We start from the raw sequence: 26606 nt of genomic DNA on the forward strand, positions 1-26606 counted from the left end.
GGTGTCCTCTAACTATTGTATTTGGGGTCAAGCCTTGAGGACATGAGAGTTTTTTGTTTGTTCGTTTGGTTGGTTGGTTGGTTGGTTTTGGTTTTTTAAGACAGGGTTTCTCTGTGTAGCCTTGAACTCTCAGAGATTCACCTGCCTCTCCTCCCAAGTGCTGGGATTAAAGGCGTGCGCCACCATGGCCCACCTGGACATGAGGTTTTAAAGGACATTTTAATCCAAATCACAACAGCCTCCAAAATTGTAAACTAGCTGTATAGTTATATATTGCTAGACTAAAATCACCCCAATCTTTGCTGCTTGGAACAGTACACGTTCATTTCTCTCACCCCTTCTGTGAGTCAGGAGTCTAATGCCTGCTTAGCTATGCTGTTCTAACTCAGTGTCTCATCAGGTAGCACTCAGGACTTCAGCTAGGTCCTGAGACTCTGCTTCCTCCTTTCTGTGCTGTTCACAGGAGGCTGGGGACTCCATAGAACTACTCACAACATGCTTTCCCCAAATGAAACAGTGAGAGAACAGGCAGAGCACAAACGTTTGTCCTTTCAAACTATGTCCTAGAAATGGCACGCCTTGACCTCAGCTGGATTGTATTGGTCACACATGCCAGCCCCAGTCGAACGTTGCTTGGAAGCCTTCTTAGGGACCATTACTTGTACTAGCCTAATTGAATGCTAATAAAATTCTTTTAAGTTGTGTTCTCTCAGCATTGCCATGTGACCAATGTTTCTATAATTCCCAAAGTAGTTATTTATGACTGTTTGGTTACTTTATAGTCATAAACAGTTGTAAATTCTTTTCATTTTCACCAAATTTTTTCTTTTTCTTTTTCCTTTTTTCCCCCTCTGATTTTGTGAGTAACATTCATGGTAAAAAACTGGAATGCAGATAACCAAAATGTCCCAGAAATTAAACATCTTGTGTATATAACTAGTCAAGTTATTTTTACTGAAATCTTATTTTGCTGATCTTTCGTTTGTATTTTCTATGTTAAAAGAAGGTTCCTATATAAATGCTATTTGCAAACTTCTGTATTAGTTACTTTTCTGTTGATGTGACAAGCACTCTGACCAAGAAAGTAACTTATAAAAGAAAGTGTTTAATTAGGCTTACAATTTCTCAGGATTAGAATCCAAGATGGTGGAGGCAAGGCATGATGGCAGGAATAGTAGAGAGCAGGAGGCAGAGGCAGCATTCTGGGAATGGCAAGAGACTTACAAAACTCAAATACCATCCCAATGGCATATATCTTCCATCAAGGCCACGCCTCCTAATCCTTTCTAAACAGTCCACCAATGGGTCCAAGTATTCGAACAGTCCACCTATGGGCACCATTCTCATTCAAACCACATTACACTGCCTGGCCCCATAGGCTTCTGGCCATATAATGCAAAATGCATGTAGTCCAACTTCAAAAGTCCTCATAGTCTTTCACAGTCTCAACACTGTTTTATTAATGTCCGAAGTCTCTTCTGAGGCTCAAGGCAGTTTCTTAACTGTAACTGCCTATGAAAATAAAAAAAGGAAATTACATACTTCCAACATACAGTGGCACTGAATATACATTACTATTCCTAAGTGGAGAAGAAAGTAAGACGAAAACACAACAGGGCAAATTCTGAATCCTGTAGTTCCTTGTTGGATGTCAAAGGGCTGCTTAGATGGCTCTGTCCTCCTGGCTTTGCTGCCTGCAATGTACATCTCTCAGGCTGGCTCCGCTGCTTATGTGCAGCTCTCCTTGGCAGATGTAGCACAGATGTACTTCTGACATCTTAGAGTCTCCAACAGAATCCAGGCTTCACTTTAGTAGTTTCACATAATGGTCTCTCGGGGCCTACGTGCAGGGGTTCCCCCACTACACATCTACTCTCAGCAGCTCTCCTTAACCACGGAAGAAGAGCCCACATTTCCTCTTTCTCTTGGGTTCTCATGACTAAAGCCGGAACAACATGGACAACACTACTAAGTTCCGCTGCCTGTGTTGCTCCTGGCACTTCTGTCTTACAGGCTTCTACTATGATGGCCCATTAAGCTCTGCTGATAGCATTTAGCCATTTGTCTAGGGAACCCACATGGTCAAGTCTGTCACAGCAAGACCCACTTCCTGGTACCAGTTTCTGTCTTAGTTACTTTTCTATTGCTGTGACAAAGCACCATAATGAAGGCAACTTACAAAAGTGTGTTTAATGCTTACAATTTGAGGGGGTAGAGACCATGATGACTGAGCATGTAGGCAGGGATGGCCGAGAACTCACACGCGGGTCTGCAAGCAGGAGGCATTCAGACCACCACAGCTGCCTTTGCATTTTTTTTGAAAATTTGCACTGACATTCAGAGCTTTGTTTTTTTGAGACAGTGTCTCACTATGAATTTAAGACTCCCCTGTGTCTAGCCCCTGGGGTTTTAGTTGTGTGCCACATGCCTGTCTCTCATTACCCAGTTCTCAACATCATTACTAAATGCCTTTTATCATCATTGTATGGCTTTCCATAATTAAATCCTTTTTTTATGAGTGCTACAATATACAAATATTAATTCCCTAGGCACAATCATGATTCTGAATGCCATCCTATTCTTCCAAATACCAATTCTCAATAATAAATCAAATATACATTCAACAGTAGCCTTGCTAAGGGTATAGAATACATTTTTTTAATAGGCACATAATAGAACCTCTAAGTTGAGGATTTGTCGAGTTCTCAACAAGAACTGGGATATTCATACACTGAGATAATTTCAAAACAGCACAGTCGCTATAAATGTCACATAGGCTGCTTTGCTGGATATAAACTATACAATTGTAATGTTCCATAAACTTCTAAGTCTCCAGTTACCTATATAAAATAAAGAGAAAGGCTTTGTTAGAGATACATCACTTGCTAGAGATTTGAATTGATGATTGCCATATCAGAAAATAGAATCCCATTGTAGCATAAACTTGATGTGCTTATATTAATTCATTAAGGAAATTGCATAAAAGTTGGCTTAACCTAGCAGGATTATCTCTGACAATTCTGTCGTGTAGGAGGGGCATTTTGGGGAACATCCTTATGAAAGCTAGCAGAGCTTCCATACCTTGTTTGTTCTCCGTACACATGTACAGACTGGGAGCAGTCTGACTCTTGGGCCTTGACTTGCTCAGTCTTCCTCCTCTGCCCAGCCCTCCAGTTAGAGTTTCTGGGGATGAGAATGGGGAATTGGGCCAGGGCCTTCCTTACACATGCTAGGCAGTCACTTTACCTCTGAGCTGCATGCATCCCAGACTCTCTGGTTTTCAAGATTGGGTTTCTCTGTGTAGCCTTGGCTGTACTTGATCTACTTGCTTTGTAGACCAGGCTGGCTTCGAACTCACAAAGATCTGCCTGCCTTTGCCTCCCCGTGTGCTGGGATTACAGGTGTGCACCACCAGGCCTGGCTTTCATCCCACACTCTTAACAAAGAATTCTAAGTAGCATTTCTGTTAGTCCTGAGGTATAACTCAGTTTTACCACTATTAAAAAAAACTATTCTTCAAGGTCGTTTCCTAGTGTTGTCTCTGGTCCAAATGTGAGTGTGTGTAGTTTCCTTTACAAAAAATGCACTAGATGAATTAAAACAGCTGTACCAGGAAATCCTGATTACACAGTGAGAAGCACTGATAGAAATCCAATCTAGGATGCTGGGAAACAACTGAGGAATTAACCGCCTGGAAATAGGCAGGAAGAAGGAAAGCTATGCAACTCAGCTCTGTTTAAATCGCTTTCTTTTCCATTATGGGCCAATTCACTTTACCAAACTCAAAAAAATTGGAAGTTTTCTTTTTCTTCTCTTCTCTCCCTCTTCTCCTTCTCCTTCTCCCCCTCTTTTTTGAGACTGTCTTGGTTGTAGTCCAAGGTTGCCTAAAACTCACGATCCTCAAGGGTTATAGGCATGCACTTTGAAGGAAAAAAAAACTTTGATATTTTTGTGTGCACATGTGGGCAAGTGTAGATACCCATGCTCATGTGTGTGAAAGCCAGGAGAAGATGTCGGGTGTCTTCTTCTGTCACTCTCTATAGTCTCAAAAAATAGGATCTCTCTTAGCTGGGCAGTGGTGGAACGCATCTTTAATGCCAGCGTTTGGGGGGCAGAGGCAGGAGGATATCCATGAGTTCAAGGACAACATGGTATATAGAATGGGTTCTGGGACAGCCAAGGAAGGCTACAAAGAGAAGCCCTGCCTGAGGTGGGAGGCAGGGGCAGGATAGGGTTCCTGACACAGCATCTGCCTGTCGTTCCACAGCGATAAGCACAGGGTTGCTGCAGCGACAGCCCTTGCCTGCCTTTCATATGGTTGATGGGGATTCAAACTCAGGTCCCCAGATTTGGACAGCAAACATTTACTCACTGAGCCACCTCTGCAGCCCCCAATTGTTTTAAATAAAAACATCTTGATTGAGCAGTATGAACCACAAAATTATTGCTGTGTTTATTATTGAATGTTGTATTGAATGTATTAAATGTCTTAATCTTGGAAATAACCAAAATGTGTATATAGAAGTAAAAGGAATTTAACCAATTCAGTCTTCTGCCCCATTTTTGGTGTTTAATTCTTTGATGAGCACTTATAGGCAGTTCATTCCATTTTTACAGTAATAAACTAGAAAGATTTTGCCAGTAAGACAAAATATGCACATTTTTGTCTTTTCCTCAGAAATTTTTAATTGTAAAAATCTCCCATTTCATAGCTTATCTTATTAACTTTCTTAATTGTATTTTCAAGGGCAGAGTGACTTCATCCATTTGCTCTTTCATGGATTTTCCTTTTAATGTTAATAAGTTATTACCAAAGTCAGGGTCACATGCCTACTCTTGTGCTCTCATCCAGATTTATGAGTTTAGTTTTGTTCATAGAATGGTCCACTTAGAGTTACTTGTTTATATGGTATGAGATATATCTGTATGTTAATGTTTACATATGGGTATTTAATTGTTGCAGCATCCCTTTTGAAAGGCTCATCTTTACTTCATTACTCTTTGTCCCTTCAATAGAAATGCCCATCAGAAGGTGAATGGTTAAGGAATTGCAGTATGTCCACTTAGCAATAAAAGGAAATGAACTCTTGATAGAAGCAACAGGAATGGCTCTCAAAGTTATGCTGAATCAAAGAAGCCAAACAAAACTATGTATATTGTCCCATAAATATGTGTAGTTTTTACAGTTTTGTTTGTTGGTTTCTGTATATTCATGCTTTCCAGGCAAGCAATTAATTTTCTTAGTGTTTTGTTTTTTTTTAATTTTTGTTTTGTTGAGACAGGGTCTCTCTGTGTTAGCCTTGGCTGCCTTGGACTCGCTTAGTAGACCAGGCTGGCCTCAAACTCACAACAATCCACCTGCCTCTGCCTCCCCAGTGCTGGGATTAAAGGCGTGCGCCACCACACCCGGCTTGCATGTTTTTAATTTTTAAGAAATTAATTTAAAAGAAGAAAGCAGTGCATATTGCATAACTTCATTTTATGTAACTAGAAAATACTCAACTAATCTGTTATAGAAAAGAAGTGTAGGGGGAAAAAAGAGATTATAGTGTCCAAATGTGCTGTTTCTTACTGCATAGGATATTTCTGTAAACCTGTTACAAATAAAATTCTAAAGTATACAAGAGTAACAGCAGCTCAGGTTTTGATAATGAAAGCTTTCTTTTCCTATCTAAATGTAACATTTGGAAAATATTGTATTGTAAATTAGAGTATATCAAGTTGTCATGTCATTCCTAACAGAGCTTATTTTTGATACCAGTATTCAGCTGTCTACAAATCCATTTTGGTGGTTGACCCAAATGTCTATAAATTGTACCCAAATATCATTAGCACTAATTGCAAAATACATCAGGATTAACACATAACATTTAAGACAGTAGGAATGAAAAAAAGAGTAGTGGAAGGTGATAGTAGAAATTAGTATCTTAACCTGTGATCAAGATTCACTTTTTTACAAGGTAGATTTACCTTCGGTCACAGTGCAGGCAGTATTCACAGAAGAGGCTTTGTAGTCCCTTTGATATTGTCCTTAGTCCATAGATGTTTCTGAGGGTCAAAGTCAAAACACCCCTTATTCGGCCATCTTTTTTAGCCCCATGCTTCATTATAGTTGCGTCCTGTCGACTGAAGTGTAACTAGCAATTCAAAATTCAGCATTACTTAATCTTTCTCAGTTCTGAGTATTCCTTTGGTTTATGACAGTAACAACTATAACTAGGCCTAAAGATTTATTCTACTTAATTTCAACAAACCCAGGCTTCATCTATTCATGCTTGCACTCTTGTAAAAGAGCATGTAAAGAGCTTTACTCTTTTATTTTCTTCTTTTTAAGCCCTTGGAGTCAAGGCTGGCCCACTTGGATTAGTTAGAAGGCAGGTACTGATTCATGATCAGCAAATCCTGGGGGAGAGAAAGGTGATGTAAGAGCAGCTGCCGAGTCCCTGGCGATGGAATGCAGCTGCTAAGGCATCTACTGAAACAAGCCTTTGTCTTCAGAGAGCTCCCACTGCAGCCAGGTGTGTCCGAAGCCCTGCTCAGTAAGAAGCCACTGAGTTACATGCTGGCCAGGCCCGCTGCAACTTAGACGCGGTTTTGTAGTATGACAGATTAGTGACTATGCACACTACCAATTCAGGGTCCAGTTACTATATCAGCCTGCCTTGAATCCTGGGTCAAGTCTGGGTTTAGTTGTACCACCGAGGTTCTCAACCAGATATCCTGCATTTCAGATAAAATTACAATGATGAAGGAGCAAAAAGTAATTTTACGGGTGGGGGTCACACAACACGAGGAACATTAGGAAGGTAGAGAACCACCATTCTACCACAGCTCCCTGGATCTTCTCGCAAGTAACCAAGTCTTCTGGGGCTTCTGTTTCCTCATATGAAAAATGAAGGGTTTGGTTTATATTATGTTACCGCATTTCTTCAGTTTTATTGTATGTAAAAAAAAAAAAAGATAAAGTAGCTTATTAAAATCCTATTTCTTTGAGAGAGGGTCTTTCAATGACCTTGGAGTTAGACTAGAACATACTATATTAAGTAAAGTAACTTAGACCCAAAAGGCAATGGTCATGTGTCTTTGAGGAATTAGATAAAAAAGAATTGTATCTTAATACCGCTCCCCTTCCCCGCTTTTTCTCCTTTTCTTTTTTCTTTTTGGACAAGGGTCTCTCTCTGTAGCTCTGGCTGTCCTGCATAGTGAAACCTCTTTCCTTCACGCAGTGTATCCTGAATACAATCTCTCTCCTGCTCCTCCCAGCTTCCCCCACCTCTCGTCCCGTCCAGATCCACCCCCTTTCTGTCTCCCTAGCAAATAAGCAGGCTTCCAGGGGCTAGTAATAAAACACAACAAAATAACATATACTAAGTTAAACAAAAACTATCACATTTGGACAAAATAAACAGAAAGAAAAGAGCTCAAGAGAAGGCACAAGAATCAGAGACCCGCAAGTTCATACACAGGAGTTTCATTAAAACACTAAACTGGAAGCCATAATATATAAGTAGAGGACTTGGTGCAGAGCCATGCAGGCCCTGTGCATGCTGCCTCAGTCTCTGGGAGTTCAGATGAGTTTTGCTCATGTTGATATAGAGAGCCTTGTTTTCTTGTCCTTTAAATGCATCATTGTAATTTTCTGAAATTTTTTTGTTTCTAGTGTAATATCTGTCCCTTCATTTCTAATTTTGTTAATTAATTTTTGAATAATTTGGTTGGAGGTTGGTAGTTTAATCTTTTAAACAGCCATCTTTTCATTTTGTTTATTCTTTGTATTTTTGTTGTTGTTGTTGTTTCTCTAATTTCTGCTCCAATTTTATTTCTCATATACTAGTTTGAGAGTTTGTTCTTCTTTTTCTAAGGCCTTCAGGTATATCATTATGCTCCTAGGGCTGCCTTTATTATATCTCATAGATTTTAGCATGTTATGCTTTCATTTTCATACATTTCTAAGAATTTTTTTAGTTTCCAAGCGACCCATGTATTATCCAGTAATGAGCTTTTTGTCTTTGAGCCTGTGTACATTCTGTGGTTTCTCCTGCTGGTGATACTGTATTGTGATCATGTAGAAAACAGGATGTTATTTCAACTTTGGGGTGGGGTTCGGGACAGGGTTTCTCTGTGTAGCTTTGGCTGACCTGGAGCTCAGTCTGTAGACAAGGCTGGCCTCTAAATCACAGAGGTCCACCTGTCTCTGCCTCCCATGTGCTGGGATTAAAACTGTACTACACTGCCTAGCTATTTCAATATTTCTATGTTTGTTAAGGCTTGCTTTATATCCTGATAGTGTTGGTAGAGGTCCACTGAGCTTTTACAAATATGTGCATTTAGGTAGAATGTTCTGTACCTGTCTGTTAGGTCTGGGTGATTTATGGTTTCGTTTAATTTTTTTTTTTTCTTTTTAAAGATTTATTTATTTAATATATGAGTGCTCTATTTGCATGTACACCTGCATGCCAGAAGAGGGCATCAGATCTCATTATAGTTGGTTGTGAGCCACCATGTGGTTTCTGGGAATTGAACTCAGGACCTCTGGGAGAGCGGAGAGTGCTCTTAACCTCTGAGCCATCTCTCCAGCCCCAGTTTCATTTTATTCTTATCCTCCCCCTTTTCTCTTCTCTTTTAGCTCCCCCACAACCTCCTCTTCTCTTGTGCAGGTAACCTGTCTTAGTGACAGTTAAGTATTGAAATCTGGGGTTAATTTGGGTTAACCTGGGGTTTGCATATAGTAATATTTGTTTTATGAAATTGCACCTGTTTGATGCATGGAATTATACTGTTCTTTTGATGGATTGTTCCTTTAATACGTATGAAATGACCTTTCTCTGCTAACTAGTTTTAAAGCCTATTTTGTCTGACAGAAGAATAATTAACCCTGCTTGCTTCCTAGATCCGTGTCCTTAGGTATCCTTTTGTATCTTAACATCCTGAGTGTGTTTCTTAGAGTTTACCAAAAGATGAGTCTTGTTTTCTAACCCACTCTTCTAGTCTGTGTCTTTTTTTTTTTTTTTTTTTTTTTAGGAAATTGGGACTATTAATATTTATAGTATTGAAATGTGTATTTATACTTTTCATTTTGTTGATTTTGAACTGTTTTCTTAGGCCTTTTTTGATTACTAATTTTAGAATTATTTATTCTTCCTCTGCCATCTTGGGCATGTATATCCCTTTCTTTAGTCCAAAGTATTTCTTCCTAGATCTTTGTAGAGCTAGCTGAGTGGTCATTTTTTCCTTTAGTCTGTTTATGTCATAGAAAATGTTTATGTCTCCTACAACTTAATTGAATTATCTTTGTAGGGTGTAACAGTCTAGTTGGTAATCATGTCTTCCAGAACTTGGAATACATACGGCTTTTAAAGTTTTCATCAAATAATTAGCTGTTATTTTGATGGGTCTGCCTTTATATGTGATTTGGACCTTCTCTCTTGCAGCTTTTCAAACAAACTTTAGTATTTGTTTTTGCTGTTTTAACTATTGTGGATGGGCAATTTCCTTTCTGCGTGCGCGCGCGCGCGCGTGTGTGTTTTCTATGAACCTCTTCTGCTTAGACGGATATCTCTTTAGATACGTGATTTTTTTTTTCAATATGATTTTTATTGAAAACATTAACTGAATGTTTAGCCTGGGATTTGTCTCCTTTTATACCCATAATTCATAAATTTGGTTTTCATACTATTTCAAAATTCATCCATATTCCAGTAGTGTGTTTTAACTTACCACTCTCTTTGACTGAGCGGTCCAGTTTCTGTATCTACTCCTAAAGCCTTAGTATGCTGTCCTCACATGATCCATGCTGCTGGCAAGACATTCCACTGCAGTGTTTTGTTTTTGTTTGTTTATTTGTTTGTTTGTTTGTTTCCCTTGCTTCATTTCAATGTGAGTTTTCTTTAGTGTTTCTCTTTTTTGCACTTAACTTTCACATCTGTTATCTTCATTATTTTACTCAGCTATTTACTTGTATTTTCTTTCCTGTCTTGTTTAAGTTTAGATGTTTATTGTTTCTTTAAATGCTTTAAACTAGCTGAAGATGTTTATAATAGTTCGTTTGAATTCTGTGTCTTGAATTTCATCCACAAGAGGGGACATTACTATGAAAGTGGTGATTGAGATGGGACATATTATCTTGGTTTATTGATTATTTGTGTTTGTGACTATCTGGATTCAGGGTGTTGTTGCCTTTTAGTATGAGTTTTAGCCCTCCCAAACTGGAATCACAAGGAAGGGTGGCTTGCTGGGGGCTTTGGGGTATCTCAAGGGAGCCCAGCCACGGCCAGAGGCCAGCCTCGGGAGCAGGGTCTCTTAACTTCTGGAGAAACAGTGGTGGGCCAGTTTGGAGGTGAAGCCCACTGGGGTCTCAGGTGGAGGAAGGGTTGCTTACTGAATCCAGATCTGCTCCTGGGTCTACACAAAGCTGCTGTGTCCTGTGGGCTCTGTGTGCATCTGGAAGCAGTGTGGGCTGGGGTCTGGTGCGAACCTGAGAAGACACAGTAACTTGGACTCAGATAGGCAAGTATTTCTGTAAAATGACAGTAGTAGTTTAGACTTTCAGGCTGTGTTCTTTGTTGCAAATTCATGAATCGGTTTGTTTACAACCCTTCATAAACATAAAGCCACTTTTAATTTTATTGACCATATAAAAATAGGTCAAAAAGGTAAAGTGAGTTGATAGGTATTTCCACAGTTTTATAGTTCCACCTCCCTATACTCAGATTATGAAAGCAATTTTTTGTCTGATTCGTCTCAGTTTTTAACTTATTTAGCTATATAGTGTAATAAACTTGGCATTTTTTCTTTTCGAGATGATTTGCTAAATGTCCTAAGATCATTTGTTGCGTTGTTATCATCCTTACCCGGCATGTAATGTGCCAGCTTGTTGCACAGCATCACAGTATGCATTTAGGTCAGGTTCCAGACAGTCTACTCTTTTGGTCAACTAGCCAAGCTTGCTTTTCAGTTCTCATTCTCTTACTATCTGTATGATCTACTCCACTGAAGAAATGTAAAAAGAGCCAGGCGTGGTGGTACACGCCTGCAATCCCAGCACTCAGGGAGGCAGAGGCAGGTGGTCTACAAAGTGAGTCCAGGACAGCCAAGGCCACATAGAGAAACCTTGTCTCAAAAAAGAAAGAAGAAAGAAAGAAAGAAAGAAAGAAAGAAAGAAAGAAAGAAAGAAAGAAAGAAAGAAAAAACAATTAACTGAAGACCTCACTAAGTCCGTGTGCAGTCTTTATTTGTACCTTCATTCTTTCTTGGTCTTATCACCCATTACATTGGGAGAGATGCCCCTGCCCCTGTTACGTTCTGGGTCCCATTAGAGGCCTTAGATACTAGAGTTGGCCTTTTTCTGCATCATCGGGTTTATCCCTTTTTTGATGATTATCATACAGACACATCCTTTACTAATACTAAAAGGCAACTAAATGACAAACTTAGTTCCTGGTAACACCAGGACTCTATTTCTCCATCGTCAAAGAAAAATTCCATTTCTGCACTTCTTCCTCACCTTACCCCATCTCACCTCCTTGATCCTGAGTCTTCCCCTAGTCACTAGAACTGCCCCCACCTTGCTATCAACGATTCTGTGCTTGCCTCTTGTCTCGGTGCAGCCTTCTAACTCAGCAGGAGTCAAGCCAGCCTGTTGAGTTAGCTCTGGGCTCTAACCTCTCTTGACATCTCATCTGTATCTCCAGCTTGTCCCTGAGAGAGCTTGTTCAGTTTTGTGTCTTTAGATTTTATCTTAAAACTGATATTTAAATTTATGTCTCTGTTTCTAACCCTTACCTTGAACTGCAGATTGACCTCCAGTTCCCTAGAGAACACACCCGAGTAATGCTTGAGATTTCTTTCCCAGACATAGTTCTTCCTAGGCTTGCCCCATCTTTGGTAGTAGTATCACTTCAAAGCCAAAAGCTTAAAAGTTTGTCTTGTTTTCCTCCACCCAGCCAAATCCACATGACTGTCCGTTATTCTTGCAAATGCCCTGGACAGCAAGGTGATTAGAAAGACTAGACTGCCTTAATTGGATCATGTCACCTTTGCAACTCATGTAACTCATCTGCCACTGGATATTAAAACAGTGCATGTACCATAGGGTTGCCCCTAAATGAACTAGACCGAGGTACGGTGCACAGTGTACTCAGATCGATGCCTGGCACTTAGTGAGTGCTCAGTAAGTGTTATTGTCCCTGGTATACATAGAACTAATTCCAGAGAATAGTTGAGAGGGCAGAACCAGCATTGCAATAGTGTCTGCTGCTGCCTGCCGTTGCAACCCATGCCTCTTCTTCCCTGTATGTACAGCTAAGATCACCCCCTGTATTTTCAAGTCTTTTTGTCTGAGGAATGGGAGTGGGCATGAGACAGGGTCCCCTGTAGTCCAGGCTAACCTTGAGCTCCAGCGTAGCCAAGCCTTCAGCTGTTGACTGAGTCCCCTGCCTTCACCTCCCAGGTTTTCCCAAATATGTTTAGCTCTTCACTGGGCCACCAGTTCTGCACACACCAGTCAGGACAACCGTTTTAAACCCTCACGTGAAATTATGGCATGCTCCTGCCCAGAATGTCTACGCTCCTCTCTCGGGTGCTCCCAGTACAATTGATTGCTCTCTGAGACCCTGCCTCTGCCTCCCTTTCAGTCCACCTCAGCTGCTGTCAGGCGCTTAGCAGGCTTCACCTTCATGAGCTTTTCCTATCTTCAGAGCATGCCAGTTCCTTCATGTTTAGTTGATGGTGCTCTGCACGCCATGTCTGCAAGGCCCCACCCTCTTCAGAGAAGGCAGTCTTCCTGTCTGTTAAACTCATCCATCCAGCTCCCTGCTTTTATCCTTTCATCTCCACACACTCCCTTCTTTTTTTCATTGTACTTTGGACTACTGGAATTATCTCTTTCTAATATATTTAATATTCTGGTACAAAGCAACTTTACAGGTTTACTAAATAAAACATCTGGATCAGTTATTATAGTTCGTGTTTTAGACATGAAAGCTTAGGAGCTGCGACCTAGTAGAAGGGGGTTGGGTCCTTGGGGCATGCCTCTGAAAGGAATATTAGGGCCCCCATCCCTCTCCTTTTGGTCTTTGCTTCCTGACCTTAATGGATGCACAAGTCTTCAGTTCACTACACATTCTCTGCTTTGTACCCTGCAACAGGCCCAAAGCAATATGGCCAAACAATCTGGTAGCCAGTTTGGATCTTCCACATGTCCACCATAGCATAGGTATGCCTACATTCTGACATCATGTGTGCACGCTCTTATGTGTTAATAATGAAGTTAAAAATACATCTCCAAATACATGTGGAGGCCAGCAGCCATTGGCTTCTGGCACACTGTACCCGAGGAAACCCATGCTGAACAACAACACACTTAGGCAGTTGCAGATTGTGGTTGAGGGTGATAAAAGGAGAGCATCAGCTGCTACCTAGGATCGCAGAGAAAAAGAAAGCCTGACTTACACTGAGTGTTTGGGCTGAGACCCCAAAACTGAGAGGAGGTAGCTAGGTAAACAGGAAGCTTCATGGCAAAGGTGGAAAGCAGAGAAGAGTGTTTCCAGAACAGAAGGAAACCAGAGAAGGTTTGACTGAGCTGAGCTGAGCTGAGACACAGGGCACAGAGAGGCAGGCAGAGAGGGATAGGTTTGTGAGCTGCTGCTAAGCAAAGCTGTTACCAAAATGTGGAGGAGGTACTAAGGAGGGAGCTGTAACCCCTTGATTGCCTAACAAAGCCCTTGCTTGAGCTGCCCTCTACACTCAGTGTTTGCTGTGACTTTGCAGCCTGTTTTTCCTCCTAAAACCTGGTACCCTGGCCAAAGGCAACTGTGTGCCATTAGCACCAATTACCTCTACAGCATCTGTAAGAATCTGCACTCCATGTTGTGAGCCTTAATATATTAAAACAAATGAGTGTTGTAAAGAAAAGGAGCACATGCTACATTAAAGCAGTCAAGTTATACTGATTACTCCAAAACCCACAGACATCCCATTGCATGGTTGTTGAGTTATGTGTTGCTGGAATCCTATTTGTAAGTCTGTTACCAATTGTTGGATGAGGTTTCTTCCCTTACAGCAAGCCTTTCCAAGGAGATCCTTAATACAAATGGCAGTTCTTGTTTCATACAGAAATTAGGAGAAACATTCCTGTTTTCCTCTCCATTAGTTAATTTATTTATTTGCGTATTCACTTTACATCCTGATGGCAGCTCCCTCCTCTCCTCCCAGTCCCTCCTCTCATGCTCCTCCCTCCCATTCTCTCCTCTCCTTCCCCTTAGAGAAGGGGGAGGTCCCCATGGGTACCATCCTGCCCTGGCACACTAAGTCACTGCAGGCAGCCCAGCTAGAGGAATGGGGTCCAAAGGCATGCACCAGAGTCAGAGAGGATCCCAGGTCAACGGTGCATCTGCTCCATATGTGCAAGAGACCTAGTACCGGTTCATTTATGCTCTTCGGTTGGTAGATCTGTCTCTGTGAGCCCCCACAGACCTAGGTTAGTTCACGCTGTAGGTCTTCTTGTGGAGGCCTTGACCCCTCCGGATCCCTCAACCATTCTCCCATCTCTTCTACAGGACTCCCCAAGCTGTATCTAATGTTTCCATCAGCTGCTGGGTGAATCATCTCAGGGAGTTATGCTACGCTCCTGTCTGCAAGCACAGCAGAGTAACAGTAATAGTGTCAGGAATTGGTTTTCTCCCATGGGGTTAGTCCCAAGCAGGGCCAGTCTTTGGTTGGCCATTTCCTCAATCTTTGCTGCATCTTTGTTCCTGCATATCTTGTAAGCAGGACAAATTTTGTTTCGAAGGTGAGGAACATTTCTTTAAGTGTTTGCCCATATGAATGAATTAACATGATAACAAAATGATCCTTTAGCCTGTTTTCATACTCTGGGTGAAGGGACTCCAATGTAACTGATACCCTATCATTACCAGCTTGAGATTGTCCTAGGAATTTTATATTTGGTTAAAGCTCATTACAGAATCTATTAGGAGAGAAATGTCCTTGAGTCAGTGGCGTGTCCATTGCTGTGGCATTCTCTGATGGAGAGTATGCACTCTGCTCACTGTCACTGCAGAGAAAGCTGGTGTCTTGAACCCTACATACGTTGTTTCTTTTCTCCACTGCAATTCTAAGGAGTATACTAAGTCCTCCCTTCTTTTATTTGGTTTAGATTCTTCTTAATCCTCTGAAGACTCTGGGAAACAGGATGGCTGCAAATAAGCCCAAGGGTCAGAATTCGTTGGCCTTACACAAAGTCATCATGGTGGGCAGTGGTGGTGTGGGCAAGTCTGCCCTGACTCTGCAGTTCATGTACGATGAGGTAAGTGCCAGCTTCATAAAGGTTGGGCTTGAAGAAAATGTTCCTCTAGCTTAATTTTAGTGTTATTTGGTTGGATTTTTTCAATCCTTGAAAGCTCCTAATAATTTTTTTCCACTTTTAAGTTCAGAGCCAATATTTGTACCTACTTAATATTACAAGTCAGAAACTCAAGAGAGAGTCTCTAGACCCCAGGCTAAAAAACTGGGAGGAGAGGCCAAAGTAGTGCTGATGTATTTACTCATTTGTATTTTCTGTACTGTTGATTTCATATCTAGTCTTCTCTCAAACTAATATTTATATTAGTCCTTCCTTCCACTTTTTGGGTGGGGATTTGAGATGGTCTCACTCCACAGCCCATACTGAGGGCAGTGTGTGTGCCTTAGCATCCCTCATGGCAAGATTACAGGCCTGAGCCACCATGCCCGTCTTTAGTCCCTTTCCTGCCAGCCAGGAAACCAAAGTAAGAACATTCATGTTTTAACTTTTTAAAAATAGTTAAGAGACTTCATTCTAATAACTATAATTACAGTGCTTGTCAAAGTGACAACTAAAAACAAGTATACAAAACAGCTGATTACTAATTATGTACTAAAAGCAGTAAGATGCTCCACAATACCAAATAAACCAGTTCTGAAGTTTCCCCAAGGCAAATTGAGCAGCACCAGTTCTAAAGTATTTAGTAAACCACAAAAGAAAAATAATAATAATAGAGTCATCTCTGGATGGCAGATCAGACCCTGGCAAACTAAGAGAGGGAGCTTCTTCAAACATGGAGATAGGTGTGCTCAAGGATGCTGGGCTGGAGTGACCTACCCTCTCAACTTGGACCAGCTCCTAACCTGCCACCAGCATGGCCAAGTGAGTCCAAGATCAAGGTGGGAATGCGATGTGCCATCCCACCCAGCCTCTCTCCAGCCAAGGACCCCGTAGCTGCTGGCCCACTCCTGGGTGACTATGACCACAAGTACAAGCAAGCTGTGCAATGCAGGTGACCCAAATATATTCAGGTCACAGGGTCGCAGATGGGGTCATGCAACTGATGGTGGTTTGTTCTCAAAGAGTAATAGCCAATCTAGGCTGTTACTGCAAAACTTCCTCAGGCATTTGTACCCTCTGTGTGTTGACGTGTTCTTGTCTTGCCTTTTTTTTTAAATGCTCTTGAGTTTGGTTGAAAACCAAAAAGGACGCTGACTCCGGCCTACAGCCTGGTGGCTCTGGGAATTGGCGCGCTGACACCCAGATCCCTCCTCAGTACTAGCCGGGCTGATTCTCTTCTCAGAATGGAAAGTCTAATAATATGGCAGAGGAGTTCCAGAAGCTGTCTGCATAGAAACAGAACCTGCTTACATTAAATATGGACCTGATGTAGACTGCACATACACATGAGCCACCCCCGAGACAGCTCTGACACTCAGGACCGTGGAGTCACACTTGCAGCATGAGAGGGAAGCTGGCGAAGGGTCTGGTTCAGACAGCCAATCTGATTCTCTGTAGAGCCATCCCTACTGGTGGGACAGATCACCTGAACGTATCAGTTCCTGAGGCGTAGAGAGTACAGCCCCGGCTTATGTGTGGTTTCAGCTGAATTGTGGCACTGGGGAGCTCCAGTTGGTATCTGCTTGTTGGCAAACCCCAGAATAGCATCCCAGAGCTATATAACTCAGCTAGCATCCTCATGAGCTCCTCAGGAGCCCTATTCATACATCCTCTTGTCACTGCCGTCCATTATGAAGATGGAGCCGTGGGTGTTGTGGCAGTAGCTCCACAGGAGCGAGATCTTGTCCTGGCTGCCCACACCCCACATGGAGCGGCTGATGTTCTTGTGCTCAGCAGTCACCACCCTGAAACCAGAGGTGGGAAGGACAGTGGTGATCGGGGCTTCTTGTCTTTCCTACAGTATTTAGGCCCATCCTGGGAATGTGCCCACCCCCACCCCCTGCAAAAAAAAAAAATGGCCCTTGAAGAGGTGCGCAAAGATATTTCTTTTCCCTGATGGTATACAGAAAAAAGTGATACTAGTCAGAGACTTCAGCAAAGGCTGATCAGAACCAGGCATTGGTTTCACGCCCACAAGATGGTGGGGGTCTCAGTGTTTTAATCATTTCTTTACTCGTGTTTCTGTGTTTCATGTGCATTGGTGTTTTGCCTGCAAGTATATTGTATAGGGTGTGAGATCGCTAGAACTAGAGCTACAGACAGCTGTGAGCTGCCATGCAGGTGCAAGGAATTGAACCCAGGTCCTCTGAAACGGCAGCCGCTGCTCTTACCTAAACGCTGAGCCATCTCTCCAGCCCCCATCACTGTTTTAACTTTTAATGAATGATTAAGCATAATGTTAAAAAAAAAATGGTAGAATGTTGGACAATCTCTACAGTTACTTAAACGTAATGTTTTAAATGATTACTGTGACTCTCTACCACAACGGTTCTCAATCTATGGATGGCCACCCCTTTTGGGGTTGAATGATCCTTTCACAGGAGTCACCTAAGACCATCAGAAAACACAGGTATTTACATTATTACTGATAACAGTAGCAAAATAACAGTAGCAACAAAAATTATTTTATGGTTGGGAGGTCAGCACAACCATACTAAAGGGTCACAGCATTAGGAAGGGCGAGAGCCACTAGTCTACCATGTACTTACTGTTCCCTGTTCTAGACTTAGGATCTATAGAACAGAGTAAGTAGTAGTTCATTGCCCCTGCTGTCAAAGGTAAAGTCTAGTAACTGATAGAAACATTAAACAAAATAATATATGTACATAATAATGAAAATGGGGATGGCACTGTTTAAAGCTCAGATAATTTGGGGTCTCAAAGGTTAAGGTTTTTTTAGAGTGGTGTCCACAATGTATTGACTTGTCTCATTTTGAAGAAAGATTTAGTGGTACTTCTCTAAATATTGGCACATAAATTATTTCCACAATTTTGGTACCAAAATCTTGTATCTTTGGATTCATCTAGAGTGGGAGTCTAAATTTGATTTAAAATATGTGTATGTAATTTTTTTGTATGTATAGTGTTCTAAGAAAGAAAATGGACTAATTTCAAGTTGTAAACAGCATATAAGTAAGACTTTGACCCAGTCTTTTTGCAGATAAAGAAGCTGGCCAATTATTTAAAATGAAAATTGATACACCACACAAGTGGTGGTTTCTAAGTAAGATGGTTTTAAAAATAAAAAAAATACTAATTAAAAACTGGATGTGTTTTTCCTGTTTTGTAGTTTGTAGAGGACTATGAGCCTACCAAAGCAGACAGCTACAGGAAGAAGGTAGTGCTGGATGGGGAGGAGGTGCAGATCGACATCTTAGACACCGCAGGGCAGGAGGACTACGCCGCAATTAGAGACAACTACTTCCGAAGCGGGGAGGGCTTCCTCTGCGTCTTCTCCATCACAGAGATGGAGTCCTTTGCAGCCACAGCTGACTTCAGGTATGGCTGAGCTTAGTCTCTTGTTGTTCACACAACAGTTCTTTCCAGAAACAGGAATAATAGGAGCTTCTTGCTTCTTAATCTTTTATTGTCTCGAATGGTGTCTTTCCAGTTGGACATCAGTGTGTGACTCTGGCCACTGTGGATGTATGCATACATATTCAGGCCTTGCAGCAGCCCTAGTACAGACTACGTTGTAGCTTCAAGTACCCAGAGGCACTTTATGCTTTACTAAACTGTTTCTCTTTAAGAGTAAAGCATTTCTACTGCTGTGATAGCACAGGGATACAGTGATACCCCCACATTTCCTGCCAGGTTCTCAGCACTTGTGTCTTGCTCACAGAGACTTTGCCATTCTTTTTACAATATAGGTGTTTAGAATTTTAAAAATACAAATAATCTTAAAGATTGAATTTATAAAATGAGAATAATAGTCATTGTAGATTAGCATACTTGACTGTGCTCTGCACTGTATCTTCTTTACTGCGTACCCAATCAGAGTTTGACGTCACTCTGAGAGACATCAGCATGAATAGTCTCTAGAGTAATCTTGAAAGTACTGAGCGTAGCATCAAAGAAGCTCTTTCCTTACATGGTTTTGTTTCTGTGATAGGAGTTTCCTCGTGCAAGATACAAAAGAAGCATGTAATATGTCCGCTAATCAGGGTCTACACAGCCTGGTTATATGTATAAGACATGACACAGAACCCAGCAGAGGGTAAAGTAGAGAACAGTAGCAGTGATCATTACAGAAGGTACAGAAAGGGAGGGATTGGGAGAACTTCACAAGAAACATGAGCCTGGTGACTGAGCACTTGTAGACTTGAAACTCTCAAGCTCTTAAAGGAATCTAAGAAAACAGTCTCCCACCTCACACACACACAGGTTTGCAATTGAGAAAACGCACAAGATGAGCTGACTTATAAGATTAAGTGTGTTGGTTTCTGTAAAGGAATTTCATATATTATTGCATAGAAGGTGACAGATCCTGGAAAGTTGTAAACTGAGAGACATGGAAAGTTATATAAGTGTTGGTGCATGCCCACCCATCCCTCTGTGATTCGTAGGTGTACCAGCAGGCAAAACACACATTTCAGGGAGTGTGTATCTAAATTAATTGATGGCAGGTAACAGATGAACTTGTTATAAGGTGTGCTTGGTTGCAGGCAGCTAGTTATTTGTGAGGCTTGCTTGTTTACTTGTTTTTAGTTTTATTTTATATGTGTGAGTCTGTTTTGCCTGCATGTAGGTATGTGCACCATATGTGTGCCTGGTGTTCCCAGAGATCAGAAGAGGGCATCGGATTCCATGGAGCTGGGCTTAGGAACACTTGTGAGCCACCATGGGGTGCTGGAAGCTGACCCTGGATCCTCTCTTGACTGCTGAGCCCCCATTTTGTGATTTTTAATGTATAAGCATTGTGTTAATATTTCTTCTTGCTTTTACTTATCTAGGGAGCAGATTTTAAGAGTAAAAGAAGATGAGAATGTTCCATTTCTCCTGGTTGGTAACAAGTCAGATTTAGAAGATAAAAGGCAGGTTTCTGTAGAAGAAGCAAAAAACAGAGCTGACCAGTGGAATGTTAACTACGTGGAAACATCTGCTAAAACTCGCGCCAACGTCGACAAGGTAAAGTATGGTTTTCATTGTTACTGCACCATGTATGTAAGGCCCTGTTACCCTACTTCATCTAGACTCTAGGATCTAAACTAAGATTTAATATAGTGAATTTTTGTGTGTTTGAGTTTGCTTTTATTTACTGAGAGTGGGAGGGTGCCAAAGGACACCTGTGGAGGTCAGAGGAGAGTTCCCAGGGATCTGTTTTCTCCTTCTACCAGGGCCTGAACTTGCATCCTTCAGCTTGGTGGCAACCACCTTTACTAACCGAGCCATTTCACCAGCCCTGGGAGACTGATTTTTATCATTAATAAATGCTTAAGGAAGGCATGTTTTTTTATTTGTTTGTTTGTTTTTCAAGACACGGTTTCTCTGTGTAAACCTTGGCTATCCTGGCCTCACTTTATAGACTAGGCTGTCCTCAAACTCAGAGATCCACCTGCCTCTGCTTCCCTGAGTACTAGAATTAAAGGTGTGTGCGGCCACACCCAGCTCATGTTAGAAATTTTATACTTTACCTTGCCTTTGACTTTCTCAGATACAAGACACTACAGCATTCCTCATCCACTTACTGCCTTCATTTTAACAGATTGCATAGTGTAAAAGAAATTGTCTAGATCCTAACAAGCCAGCACTGAGTGTGCTTGCCCTAACTGATGCTTGCCTAGTGTTACGTAAGGTCTCTGAAGGGCCTTCTGGATGTTAAGAGGGCTCTAACGTCTCCGCTAACTACCGTGATTCTTTATTCTCAGCCTCTGTTTCCCCGAGTGCAAAGGGAAATCCTCCACATCCCCTTTCATCATCCCACTCCATAGTGACCCTACTTGGGAACTGTATAGACCCTTTCCAGGGTTAGGGAGGGTGCCTGCAGGGTTGAGATGCTCTGGTACTTGGAGACTTGCAGTGGGATACTCTCCAATCTCTGTGTACTGTGACTATCCAGAGGAGCCCCTTAAGCCCACTGTGCAGACCAGTTGTCCCTTAATCCTAACAAGTACACAGCCTTAAAGCTCACCACGGGGCCTGAGAATGTGCATTTCTAGAAAATTCACATTGCTGTAGATGGCCACAAGTTTTGTAGACTGGTCTGCTTCTACGTAAAGGTATAAATTTCCTGAGTCCTGATTCAGAAAACCTGAGGTTGGTCATGTATGGTAGTATGCACCTTTAACCCCAACACTGGGGAGGCAGAGGCAGGCAGATCCCTGTGAGGTCAAGGCCAGCCTAGTCTGCGTAGTCTCAATGAGAGCGTGTCTCAAAAAGAAAAATACATGCACACACAAAGAAAAAGTTGAGGCAGAAAGCATGAGGCTATAAAAAGGGCCAAAGGTTATTTCTATTGATTTGTAATAGATATTATGATGGTGTCATCATTATTGAATTTTTTAGTAATGTGGTCAGCCTTTGGGTACTTGGCACACAGAAACTCCTATAATATTTCTGTTCCAAATACTGTATTGATTTTCTATGAAGTACTTACAAAATATACTCCTGTATATCTTTCTTCCTAATTGTCTTAAGCACTTGTGAACACACTAAAAGTGACTGGGACTAAGGGGGGAGGGGAAGAGAGGCAAATAGTAGCAGTCCACAGAGAAGAGCTGAGCTGTCCCAGCCGTGTGGTAGTCATGTGCTGACCTCAGAGGACATGGAGCTGGGATCAGGCTCTCACGGAGAGAGAGGAGACCGCCAGCAGTGCAGCAAGAAAGCAGTCCAAATGCGTTACCGGAAAACAGTGTAGATAGCTCTAAGCTTAAGAAGGAGTACTTTAAAAACAGAAGTACTATTTAAAAATATCTTGTCATATTTTTTAGCCTATCTCATTGGGGAAAAAATGAAAGGATATTCTTGGCAAGAAATGTAGAAAAAACCTCCACGTTTATGGAAGGGGAGTGTAGTAATTCTCTCTCAAATTTGTGACCCAGCACTTCAAATTCTAAAAGTATACTTTGTCTTAACGTAAACAAAGGGAAGTGGCACTAAATGCCACTCCTAACCAAGAAGCTGTCCAGTGGACCTCACTGTGTATCAGCCTGCACCCAGGGCAGGTCCCATGCTCAGGGGCAGCTGTCTGACACAAAAAGGACTCAGTGGATTTGGGGCTTGGGGGGGTTTGGTTTTGGTTTGGTTTGTTTTTTCCTTCGTTGCATGCATGTGTGCCTGTGTGTGTGTGTGTGTGCGCTCGCGCGCGCGCACTTTTGGTGTTTTTGATTTTTGTTTTTTGCCTTTGGGTGGCTTTGTGTGTTTGGTTTGGTTTGGTTTGGTTTTGAGAAAGAGAGAAAGAAAAAATAAAGTAGGATGGGTAGGGAGGTGGGAAAGACGAGGAGCTGCAGGAAAGGAAGAATATCATCAAAATAGTGTATGAAGAATATAAAGCAAATAAATACAAAAGTATTGAATAAATAATTAAATATTTTAGGGGAAATCATACACACATAGATATGTTTAAATGGTAGTCATTGAAACGGCATTTATGGAGAGAAAAGACTAGAACTGCATGTGTCCAGTAACAGACTCGTTTAAATCATGATGAGTTCTTATACTGAACCCAACCATTAAAAGGAAAAAGTGCTGTTAGCTGCAGAGCCATCTCTCCCCCAACAGCCACAAGGTGTTTTGTTGTTGTTGTTTTGTTTTGTTTTTTTACTACCAACAGCGCTGCACTGAACTTTCTGTAGGTGCTTAGAAAAATGCAAGGCTTCTTTTAAAACTGACGACAAAATGCCCACCATAAGAGTGCCCTGGTGTCCCACCGTCTTTATAAGAAACCATCTTTATACGGCCTTATCAACCCAATTCAAAAAGCCCTTAGAACTTCCAAGAAAATGGTGAACCCTGATTACCAATACGACTGCACATGCTTTGATTGATTGATTGATTGAGCAATTGTCAATCTTATGCCAATTGTGAAATGTATCTAATGGCATTCATATTTTTTATCTGTGTCTGCTTTACGGCAATAACATTAGCCCTCGTCTGCTTTACTTGCTGTCACTATTGTCTCCTAAGCTGTGGCATGTGTTCTTGTGCCATACTTCATCTTTGACCATGGAAAAAGTACAGAGTCATGCTGTCAGCTGTCAGGGTTTCATTTTGTGATTTCTAAATTGTATGGCTTTCTTAGAGCTTTCAACCATATACATACATATATTTTTTCTGTATTGGTTTTTATAATAACTCCTTACTTAGTTCTTCTGAAATTTTAATATAGTCTGTGGTATGACTAAATACTTAAAAGTGGAAATACTAGTAAAGGCAGTTTTTATTTTTCAGCCACAGATAAAAAAAAATTATTTGAGTCAGGCATAAGCATGTGGGTTTGTTTTGTCTGGCTTTATTTTGACTTGTGCGTAAAGGTATTTCCTCTGGTCATTAGTGTAGAATTAGAAAGCCAAATTGCATAATTACTGGGGTGCCCTAAAATGAGAAAAGAGGATGGACCCAGGAGAACAAGAAGGGAGGAAGGGGAGGAAACTGTGGTAAAGAAGCTGACAGTTCTGCGGCGGGGACTGCTGGCTATCGGCTCTTTGTCCCTCTTCCCTCGTTGATGTTTCCTTTAGTTGGCACTTGAAACAGGACTTAATTCCTCACGCTAGCTGATGCCAGCATTAAGTATTTCCTACCATGTTTTCTAGTTTTGGTAGTTTTTTAATGTTATCCACTTGTTAGAAATGTAAGCCTTCTTACATATCCTTCTCATAGTGTGCTGATCTGTCTGCAGTAGAGACCAGTCCTGGAGGGCTCTCGTGAAGACCTCCTGCTGAGCTGGTCCATCTGAACTGGAAGCAGAGGCTTCCAAAATCCCTGGGAGAAGTCAACACTGAATGCTCCCATCCAGAATCTACCCTTTTAGTCATTCGCTCCTGCAGCTAGCGAGCCGTTAGCATTTATAGCACCCTCACTTTCTCCTCTAAATTTTACATTTCTTGCACCAGCTCAAAAATAACTATTGGCCCAAGACTCCTAGGTTCCATGTGGTAGACTATGACAGCAGCCTCAACCTGAGAGTATTTTCTCATGCTTTTCAGCTATTAGCGCTCTGTGGCTCTTCATTGAGCAATGGCAAGAGTCTTTTCTTTTTAACAGCAGAAAAGCTCGTGAATTCACATGGTTATTACCCATTCAGATTTACTATACAAATCCTTACCTCTTAGAGATGACGCTCACTCTGGAATCCTGGCTTCCAGCAGCAGCATTTGTGTGGTCCTGCGGTGTGTGTGTGAGTTAGCGTCACAGTAAGCCACAGAGGGACTCATAAGACTTGCTGAGCTTTGTTTTTGTTGTTGCTGAGGTTCTGGATGCGTATATGTGTATGTGCACATATATGAAAGTGTGTGTTTGCATGTGTGCTGCATGTGTGTGTTACTCAGGATCATGCCTAGAGACTCTTGTATGGTAGGCATTATATTTGTATATATTGTTGTTGGACTTTTATCTTTAACATCTAAGGTGAGTTTTCCATATACTGTCTTCTAAAGACTGTGAAATAATGACCATGACATGTTTGTGTCATCAACTAGGAATATAGTCATTGTTTCCAGTTTTCAATTTTTAATGATTTTTATGTTTTATTTATGGTCTTAGTATACAAAATTTAATTTTCCTATAGGAATTAGTTAAAGGATATTCATAGGTGCTCAGCAATTACAGTGTCTTTCTGTTGCTCTTGAAAATAGTGCTCCCAATAAGCTAGTCAGTCGTTCATCATTTGATTGCTTAATTTTCGCTTGTGCAAGCAGATGCACATGTCTGCACTCCTCCCGCACAAGTGCCCCTCTGCGTAGGTCTACACCTTGCAGCTTGCCAGTCTTTCCCCTGAGAGCTGAAGGCATATTAAGATAAGCATGTCGGACATTGTAGTCTTTGTCATTTGCTGTGTGTGTGTGTGTGTGCATATGTGACAAGCTATCTCTTATACTTCTTGTTTGTTTCTAATCTTATTGAAGTTGGGTTTTTTAATTCTATAAGTAGTAACTGAATTTCTGGAGAAAATGTAAACATTGGTGAAGCTTAGACAGACAGTTGGTGAGTTCAGGGCAGCAAGACTCTAAAAACCAAGCAGTGTAAGAATATGGACTGTGAGAGTTGTTACACTCCCTTCTCTCCCTTTGCTTATTACATTTTTCTAGGCCTTTTTTGTTAGAGAACAAAATTGAAATTTAGTATCTCAATTACTCTGTTAATTTTTTAAATTACAAACATAATCACTAAATATAAATTAGCAAAATATAATTGTTGATCACAAAGTGCTCAAAAAATACATTTATATGGTCTGGAGAAATGGCTCAGCTGTTAAAAACACCAGCTGCTCTTGCAGAAGTCCCAGACTCAGTGTCCAGCACTCACATGACGGCTCAGCCATCAAGAACAGCATGTCAGGCATGGGCACACCCTTGGTGCACAACATACATACAGACAAAACACTCATACACACAAAATAACGGTAACCTTTCAAAAGTGGGTCATGTGATCCTGTGAGTTTTATCTTGGGCTCTATCATTACTTTATGCACTGTTTTCATTTGAATTTTGAAAATTACAATAAATAGATGGGGTTTGTTGTACAATTTACCAAGAAGTATGTGCCATTCAGAAAAGCTGCTGTTTGCCTCAAGTCTCCAACTTACTTGTGTTTTCTCCTTTGCCTGTATTGCCAACAAGCCCTCTTGGGCAGGGCATCTCTGTGGCTGAGCACTTGCCCTCCTGTGCTGGGCCCTGGGACGGTGGAGGAAGGGCTCAAAGACATTACTCTTCCGTCCCAAAAGTTTGCTGCTTTGATACATAAGCTCTGAGTTCTTTGTTGCAAAATGCTGTTGCTCATTTTATTCACCCTACTTTCTTATTTCTAGGTATTTTTTGATTTAATGAGGGAAATTCGAGCCAGAAAGATGGAAGACAGCAAAGAAAAGAATGGAAAAAAGAAGAGGAAAAGTTTAGCCAAGAGAATCAGAGAAAGATGCTGCATTTTATAATCAAAGCCCAAACTCCTTTCTTATCCTGACCATACTAATAAATATAATTTATAAGCATTGCCATTGGAGGCTCAATTGACTGAAATTACTTTAACATTTTGGAAATTGTTATGTATCACTAAAAGCATGAATTGGAACTGCACTGGAAGTCAAACTCACTTAAAAAAGAAATTGTGTGGCTTCACCAGGAAGCAGAGTTCAACTTATTTCATAATTGCCTACATTTATCACAGTCCTGAATGTAGTGTGTAAGCTTGTTTTGTTTCGTTTTGTTGGGCG

General features: G+C 41.3%; 1 protein-coding gene across 1 annotated transcript in view; it reads left to right on the plus strand.

The window, feature by feature from the left end:
* RALA (RAS like proto-oncogene A) overlaps nt 1-26390 on the plus strand; it is a 45353-nt gene extending 18963 nt beyond the window's left edge. The window contains exons 2-5 of the mRNA XM_084795182.1: nt 15155-15304; nt 18531-18739; nt 20194-20368; nt 26205-26390. Of these exons, the coding sequence (XP_084651308.1) occupies nt 15191-15304; nt 18531-18739; nt 20194-20368; nt 26205-26327 (621 nt within the window). The 5' untranslated portion in view covers nt 15155-15190 and the 3' untranslated portion in view covers nt 26328-26390. The remainder of the gene's footprint in view (nt 1-15154; nt 15305-18530; nt 18740-20193; nt 20369-26204) is intronic.
* The last annotated feature ends 216 nt before the right edge of the window (nt 26391-26606 follow it).

The sequence above is a fragment of the Acomys minous genome, assembly GCF_964271855.1.
Source record: "Acomys minous genome assembly, chromosome: 9".
Classification (NCBI taxonomy): domain Eukaryota; kingdom Metazoa; phylum Chordata; class Mammalia; order Rodentia; family Muridae; genus Acomys; species Acomys minous.